The sequence below is a fragment of the Episyrphus balteatus genome, chromosome 1, assembly GCF_945859705.1.
Source record: "Episyrphus balteatus chromosome 1, idEpiBalt1.1, whole genome shotgun sequence".
Classification (NCBI taxonomy): Eukaryota; Metazoa; Arthropoda; class Insecta; order Diptera; family Syrphidae; genus Episyrphus; species Episyrphus balteatus.
In genome coordinates, this window is record NC_079134.1 from 172,771,231 (window position 1) to 172,798,275 (window position 27,045).

Below are 27,045 nucleotides of genomic sequence, written 5' to 3' on the forward strand. Positions count from 1 at the left end.
ACTCAATTTCAAAATTGGCAGAAGAGATATGTTGTTTTAGTGTATTTTAACCTCAAAATTTTATATAATCCAAATATCAAATCATGTTGATTTTGCTCTCAACGCTAGTTCTACCCATAAGCAATGCAAAACAGTTATAAAAGTGGTTTCAAAAAAATTTGTCACTTATGTTGTTTTAACAATCACCGATTCATATGGAAAAACAAGTTTTAAAAACGACATGTTAAATTTTTTGCAAAAATTTTTTTTTTTTTTAATTCGGAGTTTCAGGACTAGTTTTTCAAAAACTCTGCCTTTAATTAACTTAATTTTAATTTAATAAATAGTAATAAGTTCCTAGCTTTTTAAAAATGTATGTTTAAATATTGTAGGTGTTTAAATAATTTTTTTTTTGTGGTTGAAGTCAATCTCTGAGGAAATTGTATCTATCGCTTAAACGATATGAAAGATTGTCCCCGACTCCCATATATTTTTGCTTCCTGTAATTATCTAGACAATCTTTTGACATCAGTTAATTTATGAAATTTAAGCAAAATTTTTAAAAACAAAAATTTTTTGTTCCCAAAAATCTTCAATTAAATTTAAAAAATCAAAACGGCAACAACAGCAATTTTTAACATAGAGGTTAAAGAATTTTTAATTACTGATGATTGAAAAATATCATCAAAATCGGAGCTGTTTGGCTGGGTTCCCTAATACTTTCCTTTTTAGGGCTTTAGTTACTCCACTGCATATAAAATATTAAAATCAAATTAATTAATTATTCAAACTTATAATGATCAGAGTCGATGATAAAGAGTAGCACACGTGCTATCCGTTTAGAAGTTCTATGGGTTAGGCTATCAGTCACGGATCACGATAGTGCCAATAGTCTCATCTTCATTGGTAATAAATCAATTACTCATCGAGTATATCCTTGTGCAAAATTATCGTTTTTTTTTTTACTATCAACTATCGCGTTTGCCCATTTCACCCCAGTTCTAGTACTAAAGCTTAATTTCAAACTTTCGATACTCAAATAATTTTCTTGAAAGGAATACTATTTTGTATTTTTTTTATTTCAGAGGTGAGAGATTGTAATCGATAAAAGTATAAAATCTATCGCTTAGTACCTAAAGTTTAAATTTAAAGACTTCTAATTTATTTATATACAACATTTTATTTTTTTTTAACATAATTTGACTAAGATATAACTTAACAAAATAAATAGCACCACATTTAACAGAATAGAAAACAACAATTAATAAGAAACAAAATCACAATTCGCTTCCTAAAGTTTCCACTGTTGATGTGACACTTTCAAAATAACCCGCAAAAAACCACCTGTAAATAAGGTAGCAAATACCAAAGAACCATAAAGCTTTCCAAATTTTATCAACACACCACATTCTATAAAGAAAAAAAAAAAAAAAAACAAATTTCATTAAATTATCGAAATATCTATTTCTAAAAAAAAGTTATTCTTACATTTTCATGTGTCTCTTGGCGGCTGGAATTGTATCATCAGTTTCCTTGAGAATGTATCGCCTTGCACAGAGTGTACAAGCTGTAAAATATTCCACCAAATCCAAATCAATTCTTTCGATAACATATTTCAAACGTTCTGTTGTATTCATAAGTTTGCGCATCTCTACCGCTTCAGTGTTATCGAAATGCCAAACGTTATTTGCATAGTACTCAAGAACTTCTAAACCTTTTCCAATACGGTTTTGAACTCGACACATACTGAAAATAAAAGTGTCATAATGTCTTTAACTTGAATCCTTCGATAAAATTATCGATAAATTTACTTACAATGTAGGATATCGGAAAATAATCAGTAAACCATCTAAAAACAAAGCCGGAAGCCAATGGAACAAAACCACACAAATAAGATGGACATAGTAATTTTTCTTCATTGATCCACCAGGATACCAAGCAACTCCATTCAATGGGACTCTATTTTCGATAACCCATCTCCCCAATTCGATAATTTGTGCCCAAGAAACTTTAATTTCACTAGAACTTGTCATATGAGCTACACGATTTGTCATATTTCCTTTGTTAATGATATTTCTCCAACTTGCTACAAGCATTCCATTAACAGCTACATCAACAGGCAAGAAATCTCCATAAGCATCAGAATTGCAATACATCGAACGAAGGACACCTTTTCCAGCGCCAATAAGCAAACCAGTTGGACCGTTTATGTTATCGGTCCATCCGGGAATCGGTTCCTTCCAAATAGGAATAACAATCGATGGCCTCAGAATAACTGTTGGCAATTCATCGAAAGTCTCAACGACTAGAGCTTCAGCCATAGATTTGGTGTATGCATAAGTATTTGGTATATCTCCAAGGATCCTTGAAAAAAAAGTATTAAAATACAATTAAGATTTGAAAAACCCTGTGAAAACTCACTTCTTTTCAATTAAATTCATTTCATCATCAGTGAGCCATTCACAAGCTTTAATAACCATATGAGGATCAGCTGGTGGATCATAAGGCTTCTCATAAAGTGTCTTGATATGAAGATGACAATAAGATGTTGAAATGTAAGCAAAGAAGTCTAGATTTCTGCAAGTTTTAGCCAAATCTAACATCAATTTGGTTCCTTTTGTGTTCATTAGGACAGCTTTTCGTATGGGTTCATCAAAACTGGAATTGGAAATAAGAATGTTGAGAAAAATTCATATATAAACATTGTAAAACGTTATGACTTACCGAATTGTAGCTGCACAATGGTAAATAATTGAGCATTCATTGCGAATTATTTCTAAATCTTCGTCTGATATTCCGAGGCCTGGGAGCATAACATCACCAGCTATGGCACCTACTTGATTGAGGATTGTCTCTTCTCCACGTTGTTCTTTTACTAAGTCGAAAAGCTGGAAATAAATGTTTTGTTTCGATGAAAAATGTTGATCCAACTCAATAATTTCAAAAAAGTATCGTTTCAAACTGTTATCGAAAAGTTCAAATGGTAATTTTTGAATAAAAAAGTAAGGATACAACTATGCTTTCTTTTATATTGTGCCTTAAAATCTGCAATCATTTTGAAGCTTAAACATTGTGTTCACTAGGGACTTTGCATATTTTTGGAATAATTCAACTTCAGATTCATATTTTCTGGCTTTTTAAGGGCGATTTTATTCAGTCGAAGTTGATTTAATTCCTCCTTTCGTGACCTTTTTCATTATTTTGAAATTTTGATAAAACGAAAGTCCTTTTCAAGACTTCAATTATTGAAATTTTAAAATATTAAAAACAAAACCAAGCAAATTTAAAAGAAGTTTAGAAACCTTAGTGGTTTACATATATTTAATATACAATGTATATTATACATATTTAACACAAATATTGTAAGTATAGATAATTTATTGCTTTTCTAATATTTTTAAGACATGTTTTTTAATAGAGTCCTGAAGAAGGGTATAAGCATACCCGAAACGTCGTACAAATTAGAATACATTGAAGAAAGACCTGTAGCATACGAAAAAAGTGAAATTCATTTTAGGATTTTTAGTTTCAAGTTGAGAATTTGGTTTTATTCACTGAAAGTTGAAGTTATCTAATGTCAAATACTAAATCTAGAGTTTATCAACTTTAGATTTTCTCAACTCTCGAAAATAAGAGAAGTTTGCCGAGCAAACTTGAGATTTTAGTTTAAAATATCATTTATTTATAGGCGTGTTTTTTCTACAACTCAGTAGCTACTTATTTTTTTATTTTATTCGAAAAACTATAAAAACAAATACTTGTGTAATTTTTATCATTGTTTTGCGAATAAAATCAAAAATGAGTAGCTACTGAGTAATAGAAAAAACACGCGTTATATTGATTTTTGTGTCAAAAGTTTTTTCAGATTCTAAAAAATATTACCTAAAAATTATTGTTGTCTTTGAAAAATTTAACATTCCATTACCTAAAGTTTTGGATATTGAAAATGATGGAACTGATGCGTTTTGAATGTTTTCAAGGAAGCCAAAAAATATTTGTGTCCCTAAAAATATGTCGAGAACCTCTTTCTTTATTATAAAAGTATTAAAAAAAATTGAATTGCATAATATTTTCTCATTTGTAGATAATGGACATGTGCATGTACAATGTACATTGTACATATTTTGATTAAAGGTCAAAAATAAATAAAAAATAATGTGTGTGACAAAATTTGATTTTTTTTCTTGTTGAGTTTTTACTTAACTTGTGGTCTTGGAAAATCTTCTTTTTTCAGTGTTTATGGGATCTAAAATAACACCGGCACACAAAAAAAAAAAAGTGTCATGAACCAGAAACCAGACCTATCTTTCTATATGTTTTCGGGCACGCTGAATCCGAATTTTAAGTCCGTTTGGCCCCATCACCCTCCAGTTTTGAGCTGTGAGTGCATTTTGTTTGAATTTTTATGACTTTTTTGGAGTTTTTTTTGAGTTTTTTGCATATTACTCAAAACTGGAGGGTGACAGGGCCAAACGGACTTGAAATTCGGATTCAGCGGTCCCAAAAACATATAGAAAGATAGGTCTGATTTCTGGTTCATGACACTTTTTTTTTTGTGTGCCGGTGTAAGTTTCCGCCGTTTGATAGAAAAAAAATAAAGCCATTTAAAATAAACGGAAAGATGGAGCAATTCCTTTATTAAAAAAAAAAATTAAACTTCAATGAATGACATAGTATTCAAAATACAATTGAAATTGGGCACGTTCAGGAAGTATTAGGGACTAGATATTTAGGAAACGTCATTTCCTGAACGAAAATTTGAGTAAATTAACTAAATTAGTTTGGATGTGATGCTATTGTCAAATTTCAAAATTTATATAAGAATTTTACCGGTCGCATGGGTAAGACACCCAATTTCACTTAACTGTAATGAATAAATAAAATTAATTATAACCGATAATGCACTTTTTAGTTGTTTTTCACACAAGTTAATTTAATTTTGCTAAATTAATTCTTTAATTAAAAACAATCTGCTGTCATGTTGACAAAAAACACTTTCCTAAATTTTCTTGCCTAACTTTCCAGTCAGCTTTCCAATAAAATTACTTAAATTGGAAGGATTTTTTTTGCAGCTCACCAATCAGAGACCGAGAAATTCCCCTAACGTTTCTGATCCTGCCCATTAGCAGATTTTTTTTTATTAATTGTCACAAATATCCTAGGGATATTTTTAAAACGACAAGTTTGCCAACTTTTGGTTTCAAACTTTGAAGTTGAGAAAAAAACTATTGAATAAAACAAACATTCAACTTCTGATTCAAATCTCGAGTTGGGGTCAACTCTGAAGCTTGCGAACTTCAGAATTTTTCCATAGTTGAGCTATAGTGAATAAAATCGCCCTAAAAGGTCTCAAATAAATTTGTGGGTTTTGCAAAGGATATGCGAAATTCTCTCTATTTTTAGAAATTATTTAGGTCAGGGTGGGTCTGTAAACTTATATTCCACTCAAAACCATTCAAAATTGGTCAATTTTCCACTAGCATTTTGACAATTGATTGTAGTTTTTAAGTTTTGAAATTATTTGATTCCCTTGCTAAATAAACGAAAAAAAAAAACTTGAACTTGAAAGTCTGATTCAAGATCATACCTAAAAACAACCACAACTCAATAAACAATCAATAAAAGATAGCATAAGAAACTGCTAATTATGTGTCTACCACAAAACCGAAAGAGACTTAAAGATGATTTTGCAAACACGTGGTAATACGCAAAAAAAAAGTCAAGGTCAAGTTCAGTGGATTTAGCATTTGATAGTTTCATTAATTTTTGATTACTTTATTTTGAATATATGAATTCATTTTCGGATATGAAATATAAGTAAATTTATATCGGGCTCAAGTAGTTCGTGAAAGACTTTGCCAAAATTATAGTAGGTACGGCAAACTCTATGCTGAAGTTCAAGCAGATCTTTTGCTTTCAAGTTACTTAGCATTTCCCTTTACGTAGCATAAGCATTGGGATGTCTCTTATTTTGAATATTGATGAATTTTAATGCTCATAGGGATTTGAAAGTTTTGAAATGCTAAAACTGCATTTGTTTATGCTTGGAACATTTTTCGGTTAAGGTTTGTTAATATCCTCAATAAGTAAACAATCAGTGGCATTTGTGGATAAAAAACAAAGTTTTGTCAAAAAACATGAATGAAAGTGAAATTGATAGACAGAAAATAGTTGATTTCTATGAACACACAAATAATAACAAACTCACCCCTAAAAAATATTATAATTTACCCCGGTATGAAAATTAAAACGTTCTCCTGCCCTACTCTTACCTACATTATGCGGTTTAACAAAAAGTCAATTCAAAAATAGCACGTATACGCCACAGTGCACGTGAAAAACGAAATTAAATAAACACCAAAGTAAGAACAAATAAAATGCACGACTGAGTCGCATAAACCTGCTCTTAGAAATAAAGTTGCTTAAATTTTTATACATAGAAATTTATATAGAAATTTGGAAAATAGTAAAAACAAAAAATAAAACATAAAATTTGTTTTTTTTTTTAATTCAACAAAATCTGAAATAAAATTGCCCCTCAAAACAAATATGCAGTTTTATTTGATTTAGGTACATAGGTATTAAGATTTTTAAAAAAATAATTTTTTATAAATAATTTTTTTTAAAAAAAAGTTTTAAAATAAGTTGGTATGCCATTTTGTAGAAATCACTAATCAACTTCTAAAACCAAAATTTAAAAAATCACTGTCCCGTTTTCGAAATCTAATTTTTCAAAAAAAAAAAATTCAAATTTGTTCTAAAAATCCAAAAATTATTATTTCCTAATAGTAGAGTAACTAAAGCAAATTATTAGGGAACCCGGCCGAACAGCTCTGATTTTGACGATTTTTTTTTTCAAACGTAGGTAATTAAAAATACTTTAAAGTCTATAGATTAAAAATTGCCGGTGTTGCCGTATTATTTTTTAAAATAAAAATTAAATTTTTTTTTAACAAAACCATTTTTTTTGCTTAAATTTCATAAAACAAATGATAGCAAAAGATTCTCTAGGTAATTTAAGGAAAATATATAAAAGGCAGTAAGGGACAATCTTCCATCGTTCAAGCGATAAATGCAATTTTCTAACATTCTGACCTCAATCACAAAAAAAAATATTTTGAAAACAACGGCAACACCTACAATATTTTAAGATACATTTTTAAAAAGCCAGAAGCTCATTCTTATCTCTTGAATTTAAATCCACTAAATTTGATCAAGACTTTTTGAAAAAATGGTCCTCAAACTCAGAATTAAAAAAAAAATGTTATTAGAAAAATTTAAAATGACTTTTTTCCAAACTTTTTCTAATAAAATATGAATTTATTTAAAAAAAATTTTTGGCTATAAATAGTATCAGTTGAATTTCGAAGCAAAAAAGGTAAAATATATGACACTTTTGAAAAAAAAAATGAAAAATTACTTCAATTTCAATGGTTTTTTTTTATTAAAACTGAATTTTTGCATTGAAATAATTAATTTTCTCAGAGACTGTGGTAAATAGGAACTTTAAATTTTTGCTATTTAACTTTCAAGAGTAAGGGTTATTAAATGAATAAAAAATAATTTTATGTTTAGATGTTGAACTTTAAAAAAAAAATAAGTTACATTTTTTTTCAAAACTTTTATTAGAAAAAGTTCTTTGAAAATGCAATACTTTTTAATTTTTTTCATAAACCGTAATACATATTGACATTTCCTTTTATAATTTAAAATCATAATAAATGCGTCCAAAAAAATTTGAAAATAAATGCATTTCATATTACGACCAAGTTTAAAAAACGACATGTTAAAATTTTTTCAATAATTTTTTTGTTTCAAAAATCTGAGTTCAATTACCATTCTTTCAAAAGCCGTTCATTCAATTAACTTAATTTTAATTTTACATATATTACTAAGCTTCTAGCTTTTAAAAAATTTATATTTGAATATTGTAGGTGTTGCCGTTGTGTTCAAATATTTTTTGTTGTGTTTGAAGTCAATTAATAAGAAAATTGCATCTATTGCTTGAACTATGGAAGATTGTCCCTCACTCCCATATATTTTTTTTCCTTGAATTTCCTAGACAATCTTTTGGCATCAGTTAATTTATGAAATTTAAGAAAAATTTTTGAAAAAAATTTGTTTTTGTTCACAAAAATCTTCAATTAAATTTAAAAAATCAAAACGGCAACACCGGCAATTTTGAATCTATAGACTTTAAAGTATTTCTAATTACCGACGTTTGAAAAAAAGATCATCAAAATCTAAGCTGTTCGGCCGGGTTCCCTAATATTGCCAATTTTTGAGCTTTAGTTACTCCACTATAAATTTTCTTTCGGATTTTTATTAAAATTATTTAAATGCTTTTGTATAAAAAATTTCGTTGAAATTGAATTAGTATTTTGGAAAAAAGTAATGAGTTCCGAAAAAAATTTGTCATCATGAGATAGACAAAATCGTCGGAGCCGTTTTCGAGAAAATTAAACTTTTTCGAAAAGGTACCGGTGCCGGTAAAGGTACTTCTATTTTTGGTTAAAAAAAAATTAATTCCAAAAAACCCTCTGGAGAGTCTGCAAAAAATGCTACATACCAAGTTTGGAGTCAATCGGTTTATCCGTTTAGGCTGTAGAATACACCAATTCGCTAATTTTTTTTCGATTTATATACTTGAAATTCTTATAGGAAAAGCCTTTAAAAAAAACCCGGAATTGTATATGTAATTTTTTTATTAGTTTCGTCCTTTAGTTGTTTTAGAAATGCAGAACATTATGTAAACTCTTAAAGGAATTAGTTTACCGTTTACACAATAAAAAAGTTTGCAGAAAAACTCAGGCCAATATGTAAGTTTGGAATTTTAAAAGCCTCTCCCTACTAACAATTTTGCTTCTATACTGCTTTACAGAAGCAACAATTGCATCTGTAAAGCTTTATAGAACCAAAATTATTTATCGGGCTGATTCGTCAGAACAAAGTGTCACCTAAATGTCAACTAACTTTTAATGACATCTGACTAATCAAAGCCCCTTAAAATTTATAACTAAAGTTATGAAGTTCTCATGAGCTTTAATACATTTTCCTGAAAAGACCGGTATTGATATTTTAAGATCAATCCGTCTAATCAGAAGTTCTTTTTTTTTTCCTTTTTGATTTTATTAAACAATTTTTTTCTGTGTATGATATGATTTAAATTTAATTGTTTTTTCACCATTTTTTCTCCAACAATTTCACCGAGAAAAGTTTGATACTAGGAATTTTTTAATAATTCTTTATACCAAAACTAAATTGGTCAACAACTTCTATCTTTAATATTAATTTTATCTACAAGACGAATAACATACTACTTGTAGCTATCTATTTAAATTTTAAAACATAAACATAAACATAAACATTCTTATCAAAACAAGATTCAACATTAAAAATTAATTTTATGTATATGTACTTACCACATTATTAAACATCTCCTTAATTCTTTCCTGTGGATCTTTGCCTTTCTTTGGTCTAATCAACAAATAAATCTTCTTCAATTCAGGACACGCTCTATACCGGATTAGCCCAGGAACCAAAAATATCCAAACATATACAAAGAAACAGAAAAAAAAAGAAGAAAACGGATAACATTCATATTAAAGCGAAAATGAATACAAATATGATTTAAAGGTACACATGTCGCAATGACATCTATCCTAAGCTTTTTACTCCCCAAAACAAACTACCCAAAAGATGTACAACCAACATATTATAAATATCACAACCTTCCCACATATAAGCAGGAAAGTATAAAAAAAATAATAAACAACAACAACTATTAACATCATCATCATCATCACATACCTGAGCAATTTTTCAACGAGGACTTTCCCAAGGAATCCAGTTCCACCGGTGATAAATAGACATCGTCCAGCGAAGCATTGCGCAATTCTATCCACCTCACCTTCGGGAATATCAGCGATGCTCAATTTGGGTTCGTCTTCAAATACAAATGTTGGTTTAACCGTCATTTCTGCGGTGTTGGTGCCAGATGGCGTTGCTTGTTCCTCGTTCGGGTTTGATTCTAAATGGGTAAACAAAAATACCGTATAAATACCAATTAATAATGTCACAGAGACTTATTTTTTTTTTTCTTCTACAGAAAAATAATATGCATATCCTATTTACAACAAAAAACAACAAAAAAGAGATAAAACGAACTAAATGGCACGTTGTTGCTGACTTCTCCGCTAACCGCTAGGTATTTCGAAGTTGTCTCGCTTTTGAACTCTCAAGTACAAAACTAATGGTGGCGCGACGAGGTGTTTTTATTTACGTTTTAACGTTTACACAAAAATCCTAACTCCTATAACCCCAGTCACCAGTTTATAGCAAAATTCAACGATACCAATACCATAATAGTTCCGCCATATGTTAGAGTTTTTGCAGTGTGATGCAATAGACCGAGTCTCCTCTAAATCGTGTCTTCGTCATCGTGTCGGTATCGGTATAAACGTGAAACATGTATCCCGGCCAAGCCAAAGCAAACAGCTGAAAAGTAAGTCAGTAGTAATAGACGATGTTATTCATTGGGGTAGGATATAATTTTTTCTGCACATGTTTCGATAGAAGAGAATTTCACCTTGAAGTTTGTTGAAGAAAATAAAAATTTAACTTTTCAAGATGTAATAATCTTTTTTATCAAAAAACAAAACCGACTTCTATGGATAAAAACAGGGTTTTATGGTTTTTCTAATACTTCCCATGGCTTAAGCTAAACGAAATTAAAATGGGACCACATTGCAGCCACCAGCTTTCCAATACAAAAAGAATTATCAAAATTGGTTCACTCAGTCCAAAGTTATGAGGTAACAAAAACAAAAAACAAAAACCAGACGAATTGAATACCTCCTCCTTTTTGGAAGTCGGTAAAAAACAATCAAAAGTAATTTGAATTAAGGATAGACTAAAACTAATTTTGAAGATCTGCTAGTAAATAAAGCGCACCTCTATAATGGGTATTTCAAATAGGCAACTTAGCAAGTGTTTGAGTGTAGCTAAACGTTCTGGGCTGAATCGTGGTACGAAACTCTGAATCAGAAAATCTCTAACTGACAAGTGAATGGGTGACACCAATTGATGAGAATCAACAAGAACGAAGTTTTCTTCTGATATTACTGTTTTCTTAACTGAATTCTATGTATGTACTTGAACGGAACAGTGCAAATAGTTTAAATATCTTGGATCCAAGTATTTTATAGGGTCTTTCTCTCCGGTTTATCACAAAGAAAATGCCGTTTGAATGAAAATCATAGCTGCAAATTTGCGAGGGGGGGGAAGCAATACGTATTTTTTTTTTAACTACACTTCATCACAATAGGTACACAACTTTTCAAATATTCAGTATTCGTTTTTTCCTCACAGTGTAGGAAAAATAATAATTTTTTGATGTCAAGTCATTGTTTAAGATGTTAGCAGAATCAGCAAAAAAAAATAATCCAAACCTGTGGTTATTTTTCTTGTTTCTATATGGCAAAGCATTTCACATCGAAAAACTGAGTTATTTTTTTGTTTCATCAGAATAGGTACACATAAAGAATGATGTCAAAGTGGTCCATGAAATTAATTTAAACCAAGTTCTTCTTAAAAATGTATTTTACTAATTTTATTTTTTGAATAGTTGCGTTTTTATGCATAACAAAATAACAAAACTGTCCAGAAATTGCATTGTTAAATCTCTTTATGCAATCTATCTGAATCTCTTCCCTAAATTGTTAAATGGTGGGTTATGAAATATTTTTGTCTTAAAATCGAATATCACAAATTTTATCAGTACGGGCTAGCCATTTCCAAACATTTTCAACAAGGTTCAGGGTTGTTTTCTATGGTAGATTTGCACTTCCTCCCAATATTTTACAGAGCATTTTGTGTGGTAGGAGACGTGGTCCTGTTAAAAAATTCAGAATACTGGTTCACAAATACTAGAGAATTAAGGAAAAGTTTCTTGGATATGCATTTACAAATAATTGTGACCATTCTTCACGTATGAAATTCATTATTTGTATTATCGTAAAAGATTACTTTCTTCCATGCCTTAAAACTTCTTTTTTAACAATGAAGTTGGTCTCAAAATGGTTTCTCCTTTCGCAGAATATTAAACTGATAGTTTAACTCACCAAGGACATCAAAATTAAATGTTCGTTGATCCAAAAATAACAAGAAATACCACTCAACTTTTCATGTGGTAAAGGATTTCAAAAACATTGAACGCATACAATTCTGTTCTTGGTGTAGTAATGGTGTCTTTTCAAAATTCAGCCATTTTAGAAGATTGGGACTAATGACCATTCTATTTACTGTCCTAAAATTACAAATAACAACTGTTTTTCACTTTTATTCTTGTCGTTAATCCACCAAAACTGGTAGCACATGTAAAAATTTACTCGTCTTAGAGTGAGTGTTTTGCATTTTTTGTACCACCATTCATTTTTTTTAACCCCAGAATGTTTGTATTTGAAGTCTGTATAGAGCATATTCACAATTCGTAATTTTTTTTAATCATACCAGTACTGGTGGATCCTTCATTGTGTGTTTTTTTTTTATTTTCTCTCAAAAAAAACTTTACAAGAAAAACAATGCGAAAGTTATGGTCCATTTTGAAATAATTTTAGCTGTTGCTTTAAACTATCAAAAAAACAATAAAAACTTGTTAGGTCACGTACCACTATTGGGGACGAACGGTTAATGAACATTTGAAAAGTTGTATACCTATTCTGATGAAAAGGAGTAATTCAATGGCTTTTTGATGATATATGACTCTAAAAAAAAAATCTAAAAATATTCGACGGAGTTCTATTTAGTTTGTAGGAATTTTCACAATGATAACGAAATGGTTTGCGCAAATTTCAATAAACCGCCAAAATCTAGCGTCGCACAGTGCGGTATTTTGACCTAAAACGTGTTCATAAATCAAATTTCTCAATTTCGCCTCGAGAATTTTTTTTTTCGATTTTTATAATAAAAAGTGAACTTTATAAGTGTTCATTTTTTAACAAAAAAGGTCCATGATATTGCTAAATTTTACACAGAATCAATTAATTAATGAAACATATTTTTTTCTAAATTTCATCTTTAAAACTTTATTTCTCAAAAACTACTCAATGAAACAACTTGAATTAAAAAACAAAATAAAGAATAATTAACTAAATATAAGAAAAATTATAGTTCAGGATTGTACGTGCATTTTTTTTATTTTTAATAATTTTTTTTCTCCGAGGTAAGTGGGCACTTAAGTGGATTTTACTGTACCAAGAAAATGAAAATTTTTCCTTCCAAATAACTTTTTAGTCATTTGGTTCCTATTTGATGTAAAAAATGTGCCCAAATATGGCCAGCTTTGAGACCAAAATACTGCACTGTGCGTCGTCAATTTAACACTAATTTTTTTGATTTTTAAAGAAGACACTTACACTTTTCCAATGATGTAAAACACTTGTGATATTGGTAAGAAAAACTTAAACTTTATAAGCTCAAGAATTAAAAAATAGGTAACTGTTTTTTCTACATTTGTTCAACTTTGACTTCGTTTAATCCCTCTCTTAGTTTTTTAATTTTTTTCGTGCTTAAATAAAAAGTTGGATAGAGAAAAAATTGTACTTGGTTTTTAGCAGTTTTAGATACCTAGTTTTCTAGAGGGCAAATAAGAATTTTTTTTTAAGACCATAACTAACGTTATCTGTCATATAACTTAAATTGAAAATTTCTTTTGTAATTAAAACAAATAAACAGTTGCAGGTTTATGGGACGCGATCGTACATTTTCTGCAGAAACATTAATTTTTTTTTTTTTGGAATCCAAACCTGGACCCTAAGTACCTTAATGGTTACTAAAGCGATCACGATCATGTATTTATAATAAAAAACATTTCCCAGCTGAATCAAGTTTCTGTAGTAATATTTTTTCTGTGCATCTTGGGATACTTAAATAACGTTATCGCGAGATCATTGTTTTTCTGGCTATTAATCTTGAATTGAATAAAAGGGTTTTTTTTTTATTTAGGTACTATCCACGTGATATCTTCTGTTTTTTTTTTTTTTTTTTTTTTTGCAATTTATGTGCTCTCGGAAAGGACTATTGCTACATAGTTTGCCGAAAGCATTCATTTTGATTAATTGATCTGGTCGGCCACTTTGATAGCATCAATTTATTTTATTTAAAGTATCATAGACATCGTATGGTCAGCGTGATGTTTTTAATTGTTAATGTTCTTATCTTTGACAATAAGTCAAAATACTCATTCGAACACTTTGAAAAGAGTTAAGAGTATTGCTATTTAGGTTCGTACTTGTCAACTTCAGAATTTCGAAATCTTTTATGTAGTTCTTATTGCTCGAAATTTGGTAAGTTTTTAAGGATTATTCAGTACATTTTTCATTTGAAGATTGACAGAGTTTTAAATAAGAACATTTTTCTGCAATTTTGAAAGTTTTTAGAAAATTGTTTTTTGGTTTTCTGGCAAAATTCACCCATTATTAGCGTTTTTAAGTTCCAAGCTGGTTATACCGAAACTTGTTGTTTCTCCAACCAAAGATACACTTTATTTGAAAGCCAAAGCAATTTGGCCATAGTGAACGCGCCAGAGTATTATAGTTTGTGTCTATCCTCAGCAAAGAAACAATATTATTTGGATTCAATGATTAGAGAAGACCGAAATGCGGAGCTGAAGGAAAGATTAATTGAAACGAAGGCCATCTATCCATCGCATGTGTGCGATGGCGAACGTGTTTTGTTTTCAATTTTGTTTGAAAAAACAAAACTGAAAACAAAAACAAAAAAAAATTCCTCAACTCAAAACTGGATTCAATCAACGCTAATTTGATGTAAAGGATTGCAAAATATCTGCCTTGATTATTATAGTTTTGTATCTTTGAAGGGGAATGTTAACCGATTTGCTATTTAATCGATTTGAACTCAAAAAACAATTTTATGGTAAGTTATAATAAAGTCGGTAAGATATTGGTTACTGTGTATATGATAGAGATTATGCAACTCTCCTTTAGCTTGGCACAGAAAACTAAAAAGGAATTGCAGTTTTGTGTGGTTTTTGAAAAAAAAAGGAAAACCTAGACCAACAGCTGCTGGTTTGAAATTGGCCGAGAAAAGAGGTCAATAATTTCAAGATATGACTTTTTAAGTCTTACTGAAGGTGGGTTGTTGGTATAATTATGGCTGGTCGATGTATGGACTTGTAAATAAAAGTGACAGGACAGGTTTCACTTTTTGGCTAGCCAAATGGGTCGCTACAAGATTTATTAGGTGTAATAAGAGTAAATCGAAACTTGTTTTTGTGAACTCTGGGGAATTTGCGAATGGAATATTCTGAGTTCTAGAAACTTCGATAGTAAATTTAAATATAATTCGATTATGAAATTTTGAAAGTTTAAGAGAGCAATTAAATGTTGCGTTGCATTTTGTGTTAAGGCAAAATTTTGTAATTTATTGAAAGATAATGTCAATGGGGGGCTTCGAATTGTTGTGGAAAAACGAAATATTAGAAAAATACTTTTTAGATATTTTAACCAAGTTGTAATACACATGCGGAAGAATTTTTCAATTAGTATTTAGTTACTTCCACTTTTTTTTACATTTTTTGTGTAAAAACCGTAAAAAATGGTAATTTAGGTGTAAAAAATGTAAAAAGCATAACAAAAATTGTATAAAACTGTAAAAAAAACTTAAAATACGCTTTAATTTGAACATGTTGTCATTTGAAGTATATAGATTTTGTATAGAACACTTCATTTTGATGCATACCTAGAATTCTAATAAACGGTTATAAATTATAATTAATTGAAAACTATTTCCAAAGTAATTAATGGCCTGGTTTCTCTAGACTCAAATGAAATAATTTCTCAAATTATATCCTTTGGAAGAAATTTCTTATACGATTTGACATTCGAAATGAGCTAATTTGTGAAATTATCTCATTTGGGCTCTAGTGAAAACAGGTTATAAAATGCCAGTTCCACAATAAATAAACATCGTAGGGTTGAATTTTGTGCTCCTCAAATTCAATACAAAATTTATTGCACTATGAATCGATGATGACCAAATTTAACGAAATTAATTAAGTACCTATCATTCAAAAATTGTAGTGTTTTTCTGTTTCTCCAAAAAGTTGAAAACACAAAAGTATTCAATCATTTCATTTTTTGTTTTGGCTTTCTAAGGAAATTTAATTTTTTACCATTATTTAATCAGTGAGTTTTTTTAAATGTAATTTTAAAGTTTTATACATCAAGTTTTTTACACGTAAAAAACCCTGTAAAAAACTCGATGCAAAAAACCGACATAACACTGGTTACCTCTGTCCAGTAAACATGAGTACTTAGAAAAAAAAATTTAATATCTGAAAACAATCAAAGAAACTTGTCAAACACAAGTTCTTTGATAGTAAACGTTGTTCAGTTCTTTTCACAGAACTAACCTGTCTATCTTCCATAATTGTTATCGATCAATTACACTGGGTCTGGAAAATATATGGGTAAAAGCATTTAGGAAAGAAATCTCCTTCGAAGAACTTCTATTCTAGCCGTATGTAAATCTTTTTGAAAAACTACAAGATAGAATTATCATTAAGAGGGGATGGATACACCGAAAAAAAAAACCAATATCAATTTAACATTTTTTAAATATCAAATTAACATTTCTTAAATATCAGCCAAAAATGCTCTATAAAATGTGTTTAATGATATTTAAAATGTTAAAACAACGTTTTTATTATCAGGATGATATTTAAATGTCACATTTTGGAATTTTTTTTTGATATTTTATTATCATTTTTTAATATCAATTTCTCATTCCAAATTATTGAAAAATATTAAATACAAAATTCTTAATGTGTACTAATTTAAAGGCGCGTTGTGTTTTTTCGAAGTAAAATGTATGATTTACTGATAAAATTTGATCGGCACTAAGATTTTACTTCACATAGTTTGGGAGAAAATAACAAAACAATTGTATCACCTATAATAGAAAAAATAATATGATCATTATTTTGTAAAGAATATTCCCTTTCAGTAATGTTTTGAAAAAAGAAAGAAAATTCTTTTAATAATAAAAATAATAAAAAAGAAAAAGAAAGAAATAGGTTTCATTATAATAAACTAAAACGTAAAATCTAGTCAACATTGATATTTTAATTGTCAAAGTGAAATTTTCACTGTCCACTTAAACGTAAAAAAATGTCAAAATGATATTTTAATTGTCAAAGTGAAATTTTCACCATCCCATCTGAAATTAAAAAATGTGAAAATGATATGATAAAATATCAAAATTGATATTTTAATTGTTGGACGACTTTTGTCACTGAAAAATGTTAATTTGATAGCTGTTATTATCAATTTTTTTTTTCGGTGTAGGTTAATCTGTTTCTGTGAACTACTTTCTATTAAATGGTACATCGTAAGCACACATATACATAAAGGTTATAGAAGGCTGAAGGATGCTTTGCACTAATACTCCTATACTCCTATGTATAGCAGGTCCATTACAAACATTTAAAATAACTCAACAAAAAAAAAATTTAAATAGAATTTGAAGGTACCATTGAAAATTTGGTTTAAAAGAAGAAAAAAAAGTTATCTATTAAGTTTGTTACCATCCTTGCTGTCGGTCTACAATCTTAAATCCATTTTATAATAATAAGTCTTTTTATGTTGTTTTTGGGCCATTGAATATAAACAAACTGTACAAAAGCATATAGACTTTATAATGGGAGCATTAATTAAAATAAACCCCATTAATTATTACAAAATATACCTACTTTAAAATTTACTTTAAAATAATGCATTTAATTTTTTAAAAGACGTAGACAAAACACCTATAGGTCAATAGTTTTCAACTTAATTCAATATAATCGAATAACAACCGATGAGTAAGTCGATATTATTTTATGGAAAAAAAAAAACAAACAGTGAAAACAATCCAATTATATTGGGACCTCAACTACCTGCATTGTATAGTATTTAAAATAAAAAAATATAATAATTATATATTACTGAATATATTATTATTATTTTTGGCTTATTATCTAATAAATTAAGTTAGTAGGTACACACAAATAATTTTTCATTTAATAATAAAAAAATAATACTATTTCATAAAATAATAAGTATAAGAAGCTATCTTTTGTTACTTCCAGATTCATTTAATATTACTTAAAAGAATTGATATGACAATTTAATTATTGCTAGTAATGAAAAAACAAGTTAGTAAAAAATCACCATTTCCTTAGTTCCTTTTTTATAATTTGTATAATTAAATAAGGTTACGTAATTTTGACTTGAACTTCAATTTAATTATATTGCAAAACGCGTAAGTAACTTGTTTTAAATTTCGTAAAATACTTAGAGGTTTTCAAAATCAAAAGTGCGGATTAAATGAGAGCGCAATGGAAAAATATTTATAACAATAGGTATTTGTATAAGGTGGTTTAAAAAAAAACTGCGGTTATTATTTTATTAATATTTTTTATATATTACATCCATACTAAATACGATTACGTATAAAACAACTTTGAACTTTGCAATGGTTACGTGCAGTTGCACCAAGTGAGTGGAGGTTTTATAAGGCGAAATGTGAAATTACGAAACTACTTTTAATTTTATTATATTTTTAAATTCAAAAAAAAATTCTATCAGCATCTAATCTATGTTATTAAATACTGGCTTAACAACATCAATTTATGTAGTTTTAAGGTTTGAATATATTGAAGCAAAGCCCGTCCCGGTGAGAATACATAGTAAGATTTCATTCAAAAATAGAAAATAATAAAAATAGAATTGTCTTAATAACCATTAGGTCAAGGTTTGCAGTTAAACTCTTTTGTTTAAAAAAAAAATATTAAATTAATTTAATATCAAACAAGTAATAATAATGATATGCAGAGGAGATGTTGTCAAATCATTTTTTTTATATTTTGTATTAATTTATTAGTCTTGATAGTTAACAGTTAAAGTTCTTGAGTAGAAACCCAACAGGATTTTATACTTCTTAAGTGATGTTTTTAGTCTAAGATTACTGTTAAATGAAACATGTTTTTATTTTTATAAAATAAATATTCTATTAGACTTTTAGTTCAACAATTATCCATTATTTATTCAAATTTTGAAAGTCATTATAGATTCAAAAGCGGGTCAATACACAACCTTGGTAAAATGAAAATATTTAAATATCACAGTTATACATACATTTAGCTATCATGCACATGCCAGTGATTTGAGACAAATATAATCATGTGTATTAAATATCAAAAATAGATATTGTTGAAAATGAGGATCACATTAAAATACCATGCTCCAATTATATATTATAATGAATAGTAGTATCAGTACCTATTGTTATTTTTTTTTTTTTTCTTTTTTGATAGCTAAAGAAGAATACCCCATCAAACTAGTGTTTCAAAAAGAATTTTTAAATACAATATGAAATAATCTTTCGATACAATAGGTACCGTTCTTTTATAAAAAAAAGGAACAAAATAAACCAATTGAATTGAATTTTAAGCCCAAAAAAAAAATCGGATATTTTGCATGACTTTTATACCAAACATAAACTTTTGAGTTTTACTCAGAAAAATTAAAAATTTTGACCGAAACACTTTAAGGATTTTTAATAATCTTTTTTTTGCTTAAATTATGATTTCAAATCAAATGATAAAAATTTTTTGCCGCTAAAATTTTCATAGATACAAATATTTTTTTCTGCAGATTTATTTAAGAAAATGCTAATGCTGATCAAAAACCACTCAATGAATTGCTTTGAAATTTCAAGTGTACCTATATCTTCACATAATAACTAAAAAAGTACCTACATACAGCTGCGAGCAAAAAAATAGCAGCGATTTGACAAATATTTTAAATAAAGCATTAAACATTAAAAGAGCTTTGATTTTGGAAATGTTTTCAAGTAAAACTCCTTAAGTTTCATTAAAATTTAAATTTTATTACAAATGGAATTTAATTTATTTCTTTAAGCTTAAAAATAATCTAAAGACAAAATAAGCCTCATAAATTAAAGCGAGCAAAATAATAAAAGTGATTTTCTTTTTCTATTAAATTTAAATAAAACAAGGGCGAAAAAACGGTATTTTATTAGAGAAAAAGTAGTATTTGCTCCCCAGACCGTTATTTTGAATTACCGCTTCGCAACGACCTTTCATGAAGTCGTAAAGTCCCTGAGATCTTTGCGGTGTTATTAGTCTAAGAGCCAGGAGCAGATTTCTTGCGTGAGAGGTAACCGATTCATATGAATGTCAGAGGTAGCGTGGGTCATGGTGATGACGAATACCTTAGTCTGCCTGCATTTATTTGGGCCGTTGTCGAGAAAAAGCGCATCAAAAGTACCATTTTTCTGAAAATCGATTTAGTGAGGGTAACCACTTAAAATTTATTGATAACCAACGCCACATACTCACTGATAACAAATATACCAATGGCAGACATTTTAAGTGTGACCAAAGCCCCGGCAGACTGTCCCGAAAATGCGTTTTTTTTGGCGTTTTTAGACTTTGGGGTAACCACCTAAAATTAATCGCATCCTGTAGCGGTGGACTCCCTGATAACAAAAATACCCATGGCAGACATTTTGAGTGTGGCCAAACCCTCGGCAGACGGTTTTGAAAATGCAGTTTTTCTGAAAATTGATTTATTTAGGGTAACCACTTGAAATTAGTCGCATCCTGTAGCGGTGGACTCCCTGATAACAAAAATACCCATGGCAGACATTTTGAGTGTGGCCAAACCCTCGGCAGACGGTTTTGAAAATGCAGTTTTTCTGAAAATTGATTTATTTAGGGTAACCACTTAAAACTAGTCGCATCCTTTAGCGGTGGACTCCCTGATGACAAAAATATCCATGGCAGACATTTTAAGTGCGGCCAAACCCCCGGCAGACGCTCCCGAAAATGCAGTTTTTCTGAAAATTTATTTATTTTACTTTTTCACATAACTCGCGTATTATTGGACCTAGCAGAAACAATTGTATAGCAATCTTAAAGATAATTGAATTTCCTACAGAATATGTTAAATAAGTTTTTTCGATTAAACCTTCGGTTTAAGAGTTAGGGTGGTTTTTTTGAAGCAAGTCAAAGGGTGATTTTCTTATTTTCGTCATATCTCTTTTATTTGAGCTTTTTTAAAAATTAATTTGAAGTAAAAGTTGTAGATCTTTTTATTACCTTCATTTATTACATTAACGGTTTTTCGATTTGACAGACCGTTTTCGATCTGTAGGAAAAAAACTTCAAAAAGTTTGCAATTTTTTATATAGCTTTTTCCTATATAAAAAATTGCAATCTTTTTACCCCTCCCCGCCTAAAATTATACAATTTTTTTCTTGCCTGAGTGCAACCTACACGCCTAGGTTTTTTGTTACATTTATTGCAAATTACCCTGTACTATGTAGAACATTTTTCCTATATAAAAAATTGCAAACTTTTTGAAGTTTTTTTCCTACAGATCGAAAACGGTCTGTCAAATCGAAAAACCGTTAATGTAATAAATGAAGGTAATAAAAAGATCTACAACTTTTACTTCAAATTAATTTTTAAAAAAGCTCAAATAAAAGAGATATGACGAAAATAAGAAAATCACCCTTTGACTTGCTTCAAAAAAACCACCCTAACTCTTAAACCGAAGGTTTAATCGAAAAAACTTATTTAACATATTCTGTAGGAAATTCAATTATCTTTAAGATTGCTATACAATTGTTTCTGCTAGGTCCAATAATACGCGAGTTATGTGAAAAAGTAAAATAAATAAATTTTCAGAAAAACTGCATTTTCGGGAGCGTCTGCCGGGGGTTTGGCCGCACTTAAAATGTCTGCCATGGATATTTTTGTCATCAGGGAGTCCACCGCTAAAGGATGCGACTAGTTTTAAGTGGTTACCCTAAATAAATCAATTTTCAGAAAAACTGCATTTTCAAAACCGTCTGCCGAGGGTTTGGCCACACTCAAAATGTCTGCCATGGGTATTTTTGTTATCAGGGAGTCCACCGCTACAGGATGCGACTAATTTCAAGTGGTTACCCTAAATAAATCAATTTTCAGAAAAACTGCATTTTCAAAACCGTCTGCCGAGGGTTTGGCCACACTCAAAATGTCTGCCATGGGTATTTTTGTTATCAGGGAGTCCACCGCTACAGGATGCGACTAATTTCAAGTGGTTACCCTAAATAAATCAATTTTCAGAAAAACTGCATTTTCAAAACCGTCTGCCGAGGGTTTGGCCACACTAAAAATGTCTGCCATGGGTATTTTTGTTATCAGGGAGTCCACCGCTACAGGATGCGATTAATTTTAGGTGGTTACCCCAAAGTCTAAAAACGCCAAAAAAAAACGCATTTTCGGGACAGTCTGCCGGGGCTTTGGCCACACTTAAAATGTCTGCCATTGGTATATTTGTTATCAGTGAGTATGTGGCGTTGGTTATCAATAAATTTTAAGTGGTTACCCTCACTAAATCGATTTTCAGAAAAATGGTACTTTTGATGCGCTTTTTCTCGACAACGGCCCAAATAAATGCAGGCAGACTAAGGTATTCGTCATCACCATGACCCACGCTACCTCTGACATTCATATGAATCGGTTACCTCTCACGCAAGAAATCTGCTCCCGGCTCTCGGTCTATATAGATCACCAAACCTGCTCAGCAACGTTTTATAACTCCCGTTATTTTAAGTTTTGTCTTTAGACACATCTCGTTTTATATCCCACCAAAGTTTTTAGAAGGGATTGAGGTCTGAAAGACTGAGCAGGAACCCAATTTTAGTATCTTGAAACCATTGCCTGGCTGCTCTGCTGATGTGTTTTGGGTTATTATCCTCTTGGAAGACCCATTTAAGCTTCATTTGGTGTCGAAATAATAGCAGCATAATGTTTTGCAAACTATTCAGGTGCCAGAGCTGGTTAATTACAGTTTTGATCCGTTTGAAACGTTTTATTAATAGTAAATTTTCAATGTATTTTTTAATTCTTATTTTTCACAAATATTGACTATGAAATCGATTATTTCGAAAACAACTGATTTAAAAACTTTAATTAAGTGTACAATTCTAGCTTTTGAAAAAGGTATCACTGATTACTGTAAGTGTTGCCGTTGTTTTTTATTAATTTTTTAAGTAGTTTTTTTTTAGAAAAATTGCCTCTCCCGCCTAAAGGGGGGGACATATGCCCCCCTCCCATAGCAAAAAATGATTGTATTAAATACTTCTACAAAAACCCGTTTCTCGGTACCTAAGTTATCGTACTCGAGCCTTGCGTTGATATGAATTTTTCACGAATAAAACACATTTACGGGGGATATCTCGAAAAAAGAAGCTAAAAAACGGATTATTATTTCTGAGACATTCACTAACAAAGCCTCATTTTTAGTTGTTGTCGTCATTTTAGTTCAACCTTAAACTTGTTCTCGATCACTGTGTCTACACTTTATGAAGAATTTGTATTCCCTGAAGTTTCTTCTCCCTTTATTTATTAATATTGAACGAAATGTTTCTGTTTCTTATTAAAAAAAAAAAAAAAAAACAAAAATCAAGCTATACGATTTTCGTATATCCTACTGAAGCTCTTACTGAAGGCTACCTAAAGGCTACTTTATTACAAAAAAACTTTTGACATAATCAGAACAAATGGCACCAGATTTCTCAACAAAATCGTAGAAGTCTTTTTTTTTGTAAAATGTTTTTCCAAATTGGTTTATGGCAAGTTTATTTATTTTTTAAAAGCTTCTTGGAGATAAAATTTATACACACACTTTTTGAGATAAATCAATCCATCCGTTCCGACAATCAGAGACAGAAATGCGGAACACACGTTTTTTCTTATTCTCTATGACTGCTGCTATTTTGAATGCAATTTGCTTTTACAAATTCATAACTTGGCACAAAGTACCTATGTCGTAACATTGATAACATGTTGATTCATTCTGTTTTAAATTTCGACTTCAAATTGTCAAAAAGCATATCTTGACTGAAACTATTTCTACTACATCTGAAAAACATGATTTCAACAAACCATTAAAAAAAAATTACTATTCACACCTATAGCTAATTAATAGAGTTATTAGCTATTGATTCAAATTTTCAACATTTTATCTCAAAAAGTTCTATATCCGTTCTAAATTTAATCATCTCCGCAGTTAAACAAACTTCCTGCAAATTATCATCATCGTATGACAAAAAAAATAATTATTGAAATTTTTGCGAGGTTATTGACTAGGAAATCGATAAGTAGGTACACGATAGATACACAAAAGTCAATGGTCTATTAATTTATTTATTAACTAATAACCACAAGTCAGAATTTTAATTTAAAAAAGATCAAACAAAAAAAAGCAAAAATAAAAAACTCAATAAAATTCTTAATAACTTAAGTCAAGTTAATATAACCACAAAATTTAATTCCAATGAGTCTCTAAATATTTCTTTTGAGTTGATACTCTCTAATCAAAGTTTTTAGTATCTATCTGATGATAGTATTTAAAATAAAATATATTCAAGGTCACTACCAAGCCGTTACTTTTTGAATAAAATTTGTTATGAGAATAAAAATTTAAAATTCTAATAAGAAGTTTTCAATAGAATATTTCTATTTTACTAAAAAAATATCTACGTTTTAACCGCCAAATTAGAATCTTTAAGGTTAGACAAATATAATACAATGTTGATTTGATACCAAAATAAACGCTGTTAACCATAATTGCATCAAATTTGTGTTTATTTTTAATCTATCAATGAAAATCTCTGCACTTAACCATCCACCCATCCATCTAACCACCTGTTTGTTGTTATTAATTATACCAATTCATCTTCACGAGTAGATACATCGTAATAGATACTTGTACTTTACTCACCCATTATGAAAAACTTTTATAGATACTCTATCTGTTGTAAACGAGTACTTTTGTATAGATGAATGTCTTTAATTTTAATTTCACTCTCGTACGGAAGTTAAATTTATTAATCTACAATACCAACTTGTAAATTAATTAAGTTTTTACAAAATCAGTGTGCACTGGACTTTAACAATTATACTACAATTTTTTTTATTGACTGAAAGATGTTAAAAATTTTTTTTAGAGATAAGCTAGCCAGCGTATCCTACTTTCACACTATAGACTTCAAAGACTATAACAATGCGTTATCAGAGATTCAATAAGACTGAAGATCAAATTCCGCGACTTGTTGCGCAATGTTTGCCCAAAAGAGCAAAACGCAAACTGAAAGATACACGAGCTTATAGCCAACAGATAAAACTAGTTTTTGCATATGAAATGATTTCAACCAAAGCTATGGTGACATTAATTTTTTGTTTTTGTTGTTGTTTTTTTTTTGGTTTTGTTTTGTTTTTATTTCCCCCCAAAAAAAATTATAGTCAAAAGTCTACCACACTTTGACAATAGAAAACGTGTTCTTGTTGGTCTTTTAACTAAGCTTAGGCTAAGAGATGATAAAATAAAGCTTAAAAATGTATCTTCTTTTTGTAAAACTTACCTCAGATGGGTGTGGAAGTGATCGCCAACCTTTTTTTTTATTTTGTTTATAGTTTTTCTTTTTTTTTTTAATTTTTTTAAAAAATTTGTATAAACACAATTTTTTTAACACTTTAAAGTTTTTTTTTTTATTTATTTCTAAAATCTTTTCGGGAAATTGTTTTTATTAGATATTATTTTTTTTTAAGAAATTTTTAATTTTTTAATTCCAATATTGTCTTTTAGATTTCGTTGAGGAAAAATAATAACGAAAATTTCTTTTTTAGTCCTTACAAATCCTAATTTGTAATAAATAAATGTTTATTTTTTTTTTGTAAGAATTCAATTTAATTTTTTTAAAGTTTTTTTTTGCGATGTAAAAAATTACGTTCGAATTGAATGGCTACCGCTAACTGAATGAAATATAAATTTCGAGTAAGGTATCTAAGTGCCGTTTGCCGTACTTACTTACAACTTATACTTTACTTATTGTAAGATAGACTCAATTGCAATAGACACTCTGACCCCACTGCTATACTAGCCTTAGATACATACCACATTAAAGTAGGCTTATACAGACGATTCTTGTTAGTAAAACTTCTTTCCATCATAAACAAATTAATAAACAATTTTGTTTTTGTTTCACATATATGTGTATGTACTAGTTTTTATGGTATATTTTGAGTGAAATTGAATTTTATTTGTTTTTATTTTTTTGAGTCCGAATCGTTAGCGTGTCATTCTTCGTCGTCGCATGGTCGTTTGCCAATACGACCTGAAAGCACTCTGCGTTGTTGTGATGACAAATATGTTCCGGTTGGATGAGGAAAAACGATGAAAAGTGAAATACACTTTGTGATTCTACAAGTCTTCCAGTCCAGATTGCTGAAGACAGACACAAAAAAAGACAAAACTTTAGAGCTCTGGATTAGTTCATGAAACGTGTGAAAATCAAATATTAAATTGAGTGAAAAGTTATGAATGACTGTACAAGATCCGACTCTAGTTATTTAGTTTAACCTTTGTTGGTAATTGGTGGTAGGTCTAGTTACGATTAAGGCAAGTTATGGAATCGTAAAAAATATAGGTAAATGAATAACTACATTTTCTAATATAAAAGCAAACTCTGAATAAACCCGAGTAAAGATTCTATTATTTTTAGAAGCTGGCTTATAAAAAAACAAACATAAGGGGCATTTCACGTGAAACCAGCAGCGAAAAATGTGGTGGGTCGTCAAATTTGTTCATATTTGGTATATGTATTCCTTAATCGAATTAAAAAATACATCTGGAAGGATTTTGAATTTTAAGCCTTGATAGCGGAGTTATGGGCTTCTAAAGTTTTGGAAAACTCTGGGAAGAGTTTATTTGAAAAATTTATATAAATTAAACGAAGGGGTAACAAAATTATTTTAATGATGGATTATACGCAAAATTAGACGTGCTTTTCAAATATGAAATCTAAACCGGAAATAGATTTATTTTTTCGACAGAAAACCGGAAGTTGGCACTTCAAATCCAAATTTAAGAAACTTCGACCATTTTGATATTTTTTTAAATAGTCTTAAAATAAAGCTTATACAATTTA

At 29.4% G+C, this 27,045-nt stretch overlaps 1 protein-coding gene across 2 annotated transcripts; it reads right to left on the bottom strand.

Moving 5' to 3' along the window:
- Positions 1-1,141: 1,141 nt before the first annotated feature.
- Positions 1,142-25,809, bottom strand: LOC129921430 (putative fatty acyl-CoA reductase CG5065). Of its 2 annotated transcripts, XM_056003284.1 has the most exons (8): positions 25,480-25,809; positions 9,790-10,009; positions 9,402-9,495; positions 2,704-2,867; positions 2,401-2,637; positions 1,795-2,343; positions 1,468-1,725; positions 1,142-1,389 (listed from the first exon to the last, which is right to left on the bottom strand). In XM_056003284.1, the coding sequence occupies exons 2-8, from the start codon at positions 9,954-9,956 to the stop codon at positions 1,257-1,259; spliced, it is 1,602 nt and encodes a 533-aa protein (XP_055859259.1). In that variant the 5' UTR covers positions 9,957-10,009; positions 25,480-25,809; the 3' UTR covers positions 1,142-1,256. The 2 variants fall into 2 exon arrangements, with proteins under 2 accessions (XP_055859259.1, XP_055859335.1); XM_056003360.1 differs by lacking the exons at positions 9,402-9,495; positions 9,790-10,009; positions 25,480-25,809 and adding an exon at positions 2,942-2,965.
- Between the last annotated feature and the right edge of the window lie 1,236 nt (positions 25,810-27,045).

Coding starts and splice junctions, on each gene's coding strand:
- LOC129921430 (XM_056003284.1), bottom strand. CDS start 9,956: ATGACGGTTAAACCAACATTTGTATTTGAAGACGAACCCAAATTGAGC. Junction 9,496..9,789: donor CTCGTTGAAAAATTGCTCAG/GTATGTGATGAT, acceptor AATCCGGTATAG/AGCGTGTCCTGAATTGAAGA. Junction 2,344..2,400: donor ATGAATTTAATTGAAAAGAA/GTGAGTTTTCAC, acceptor TTTTTTTTCAAG/GATCCTTGGAGATATACCAA.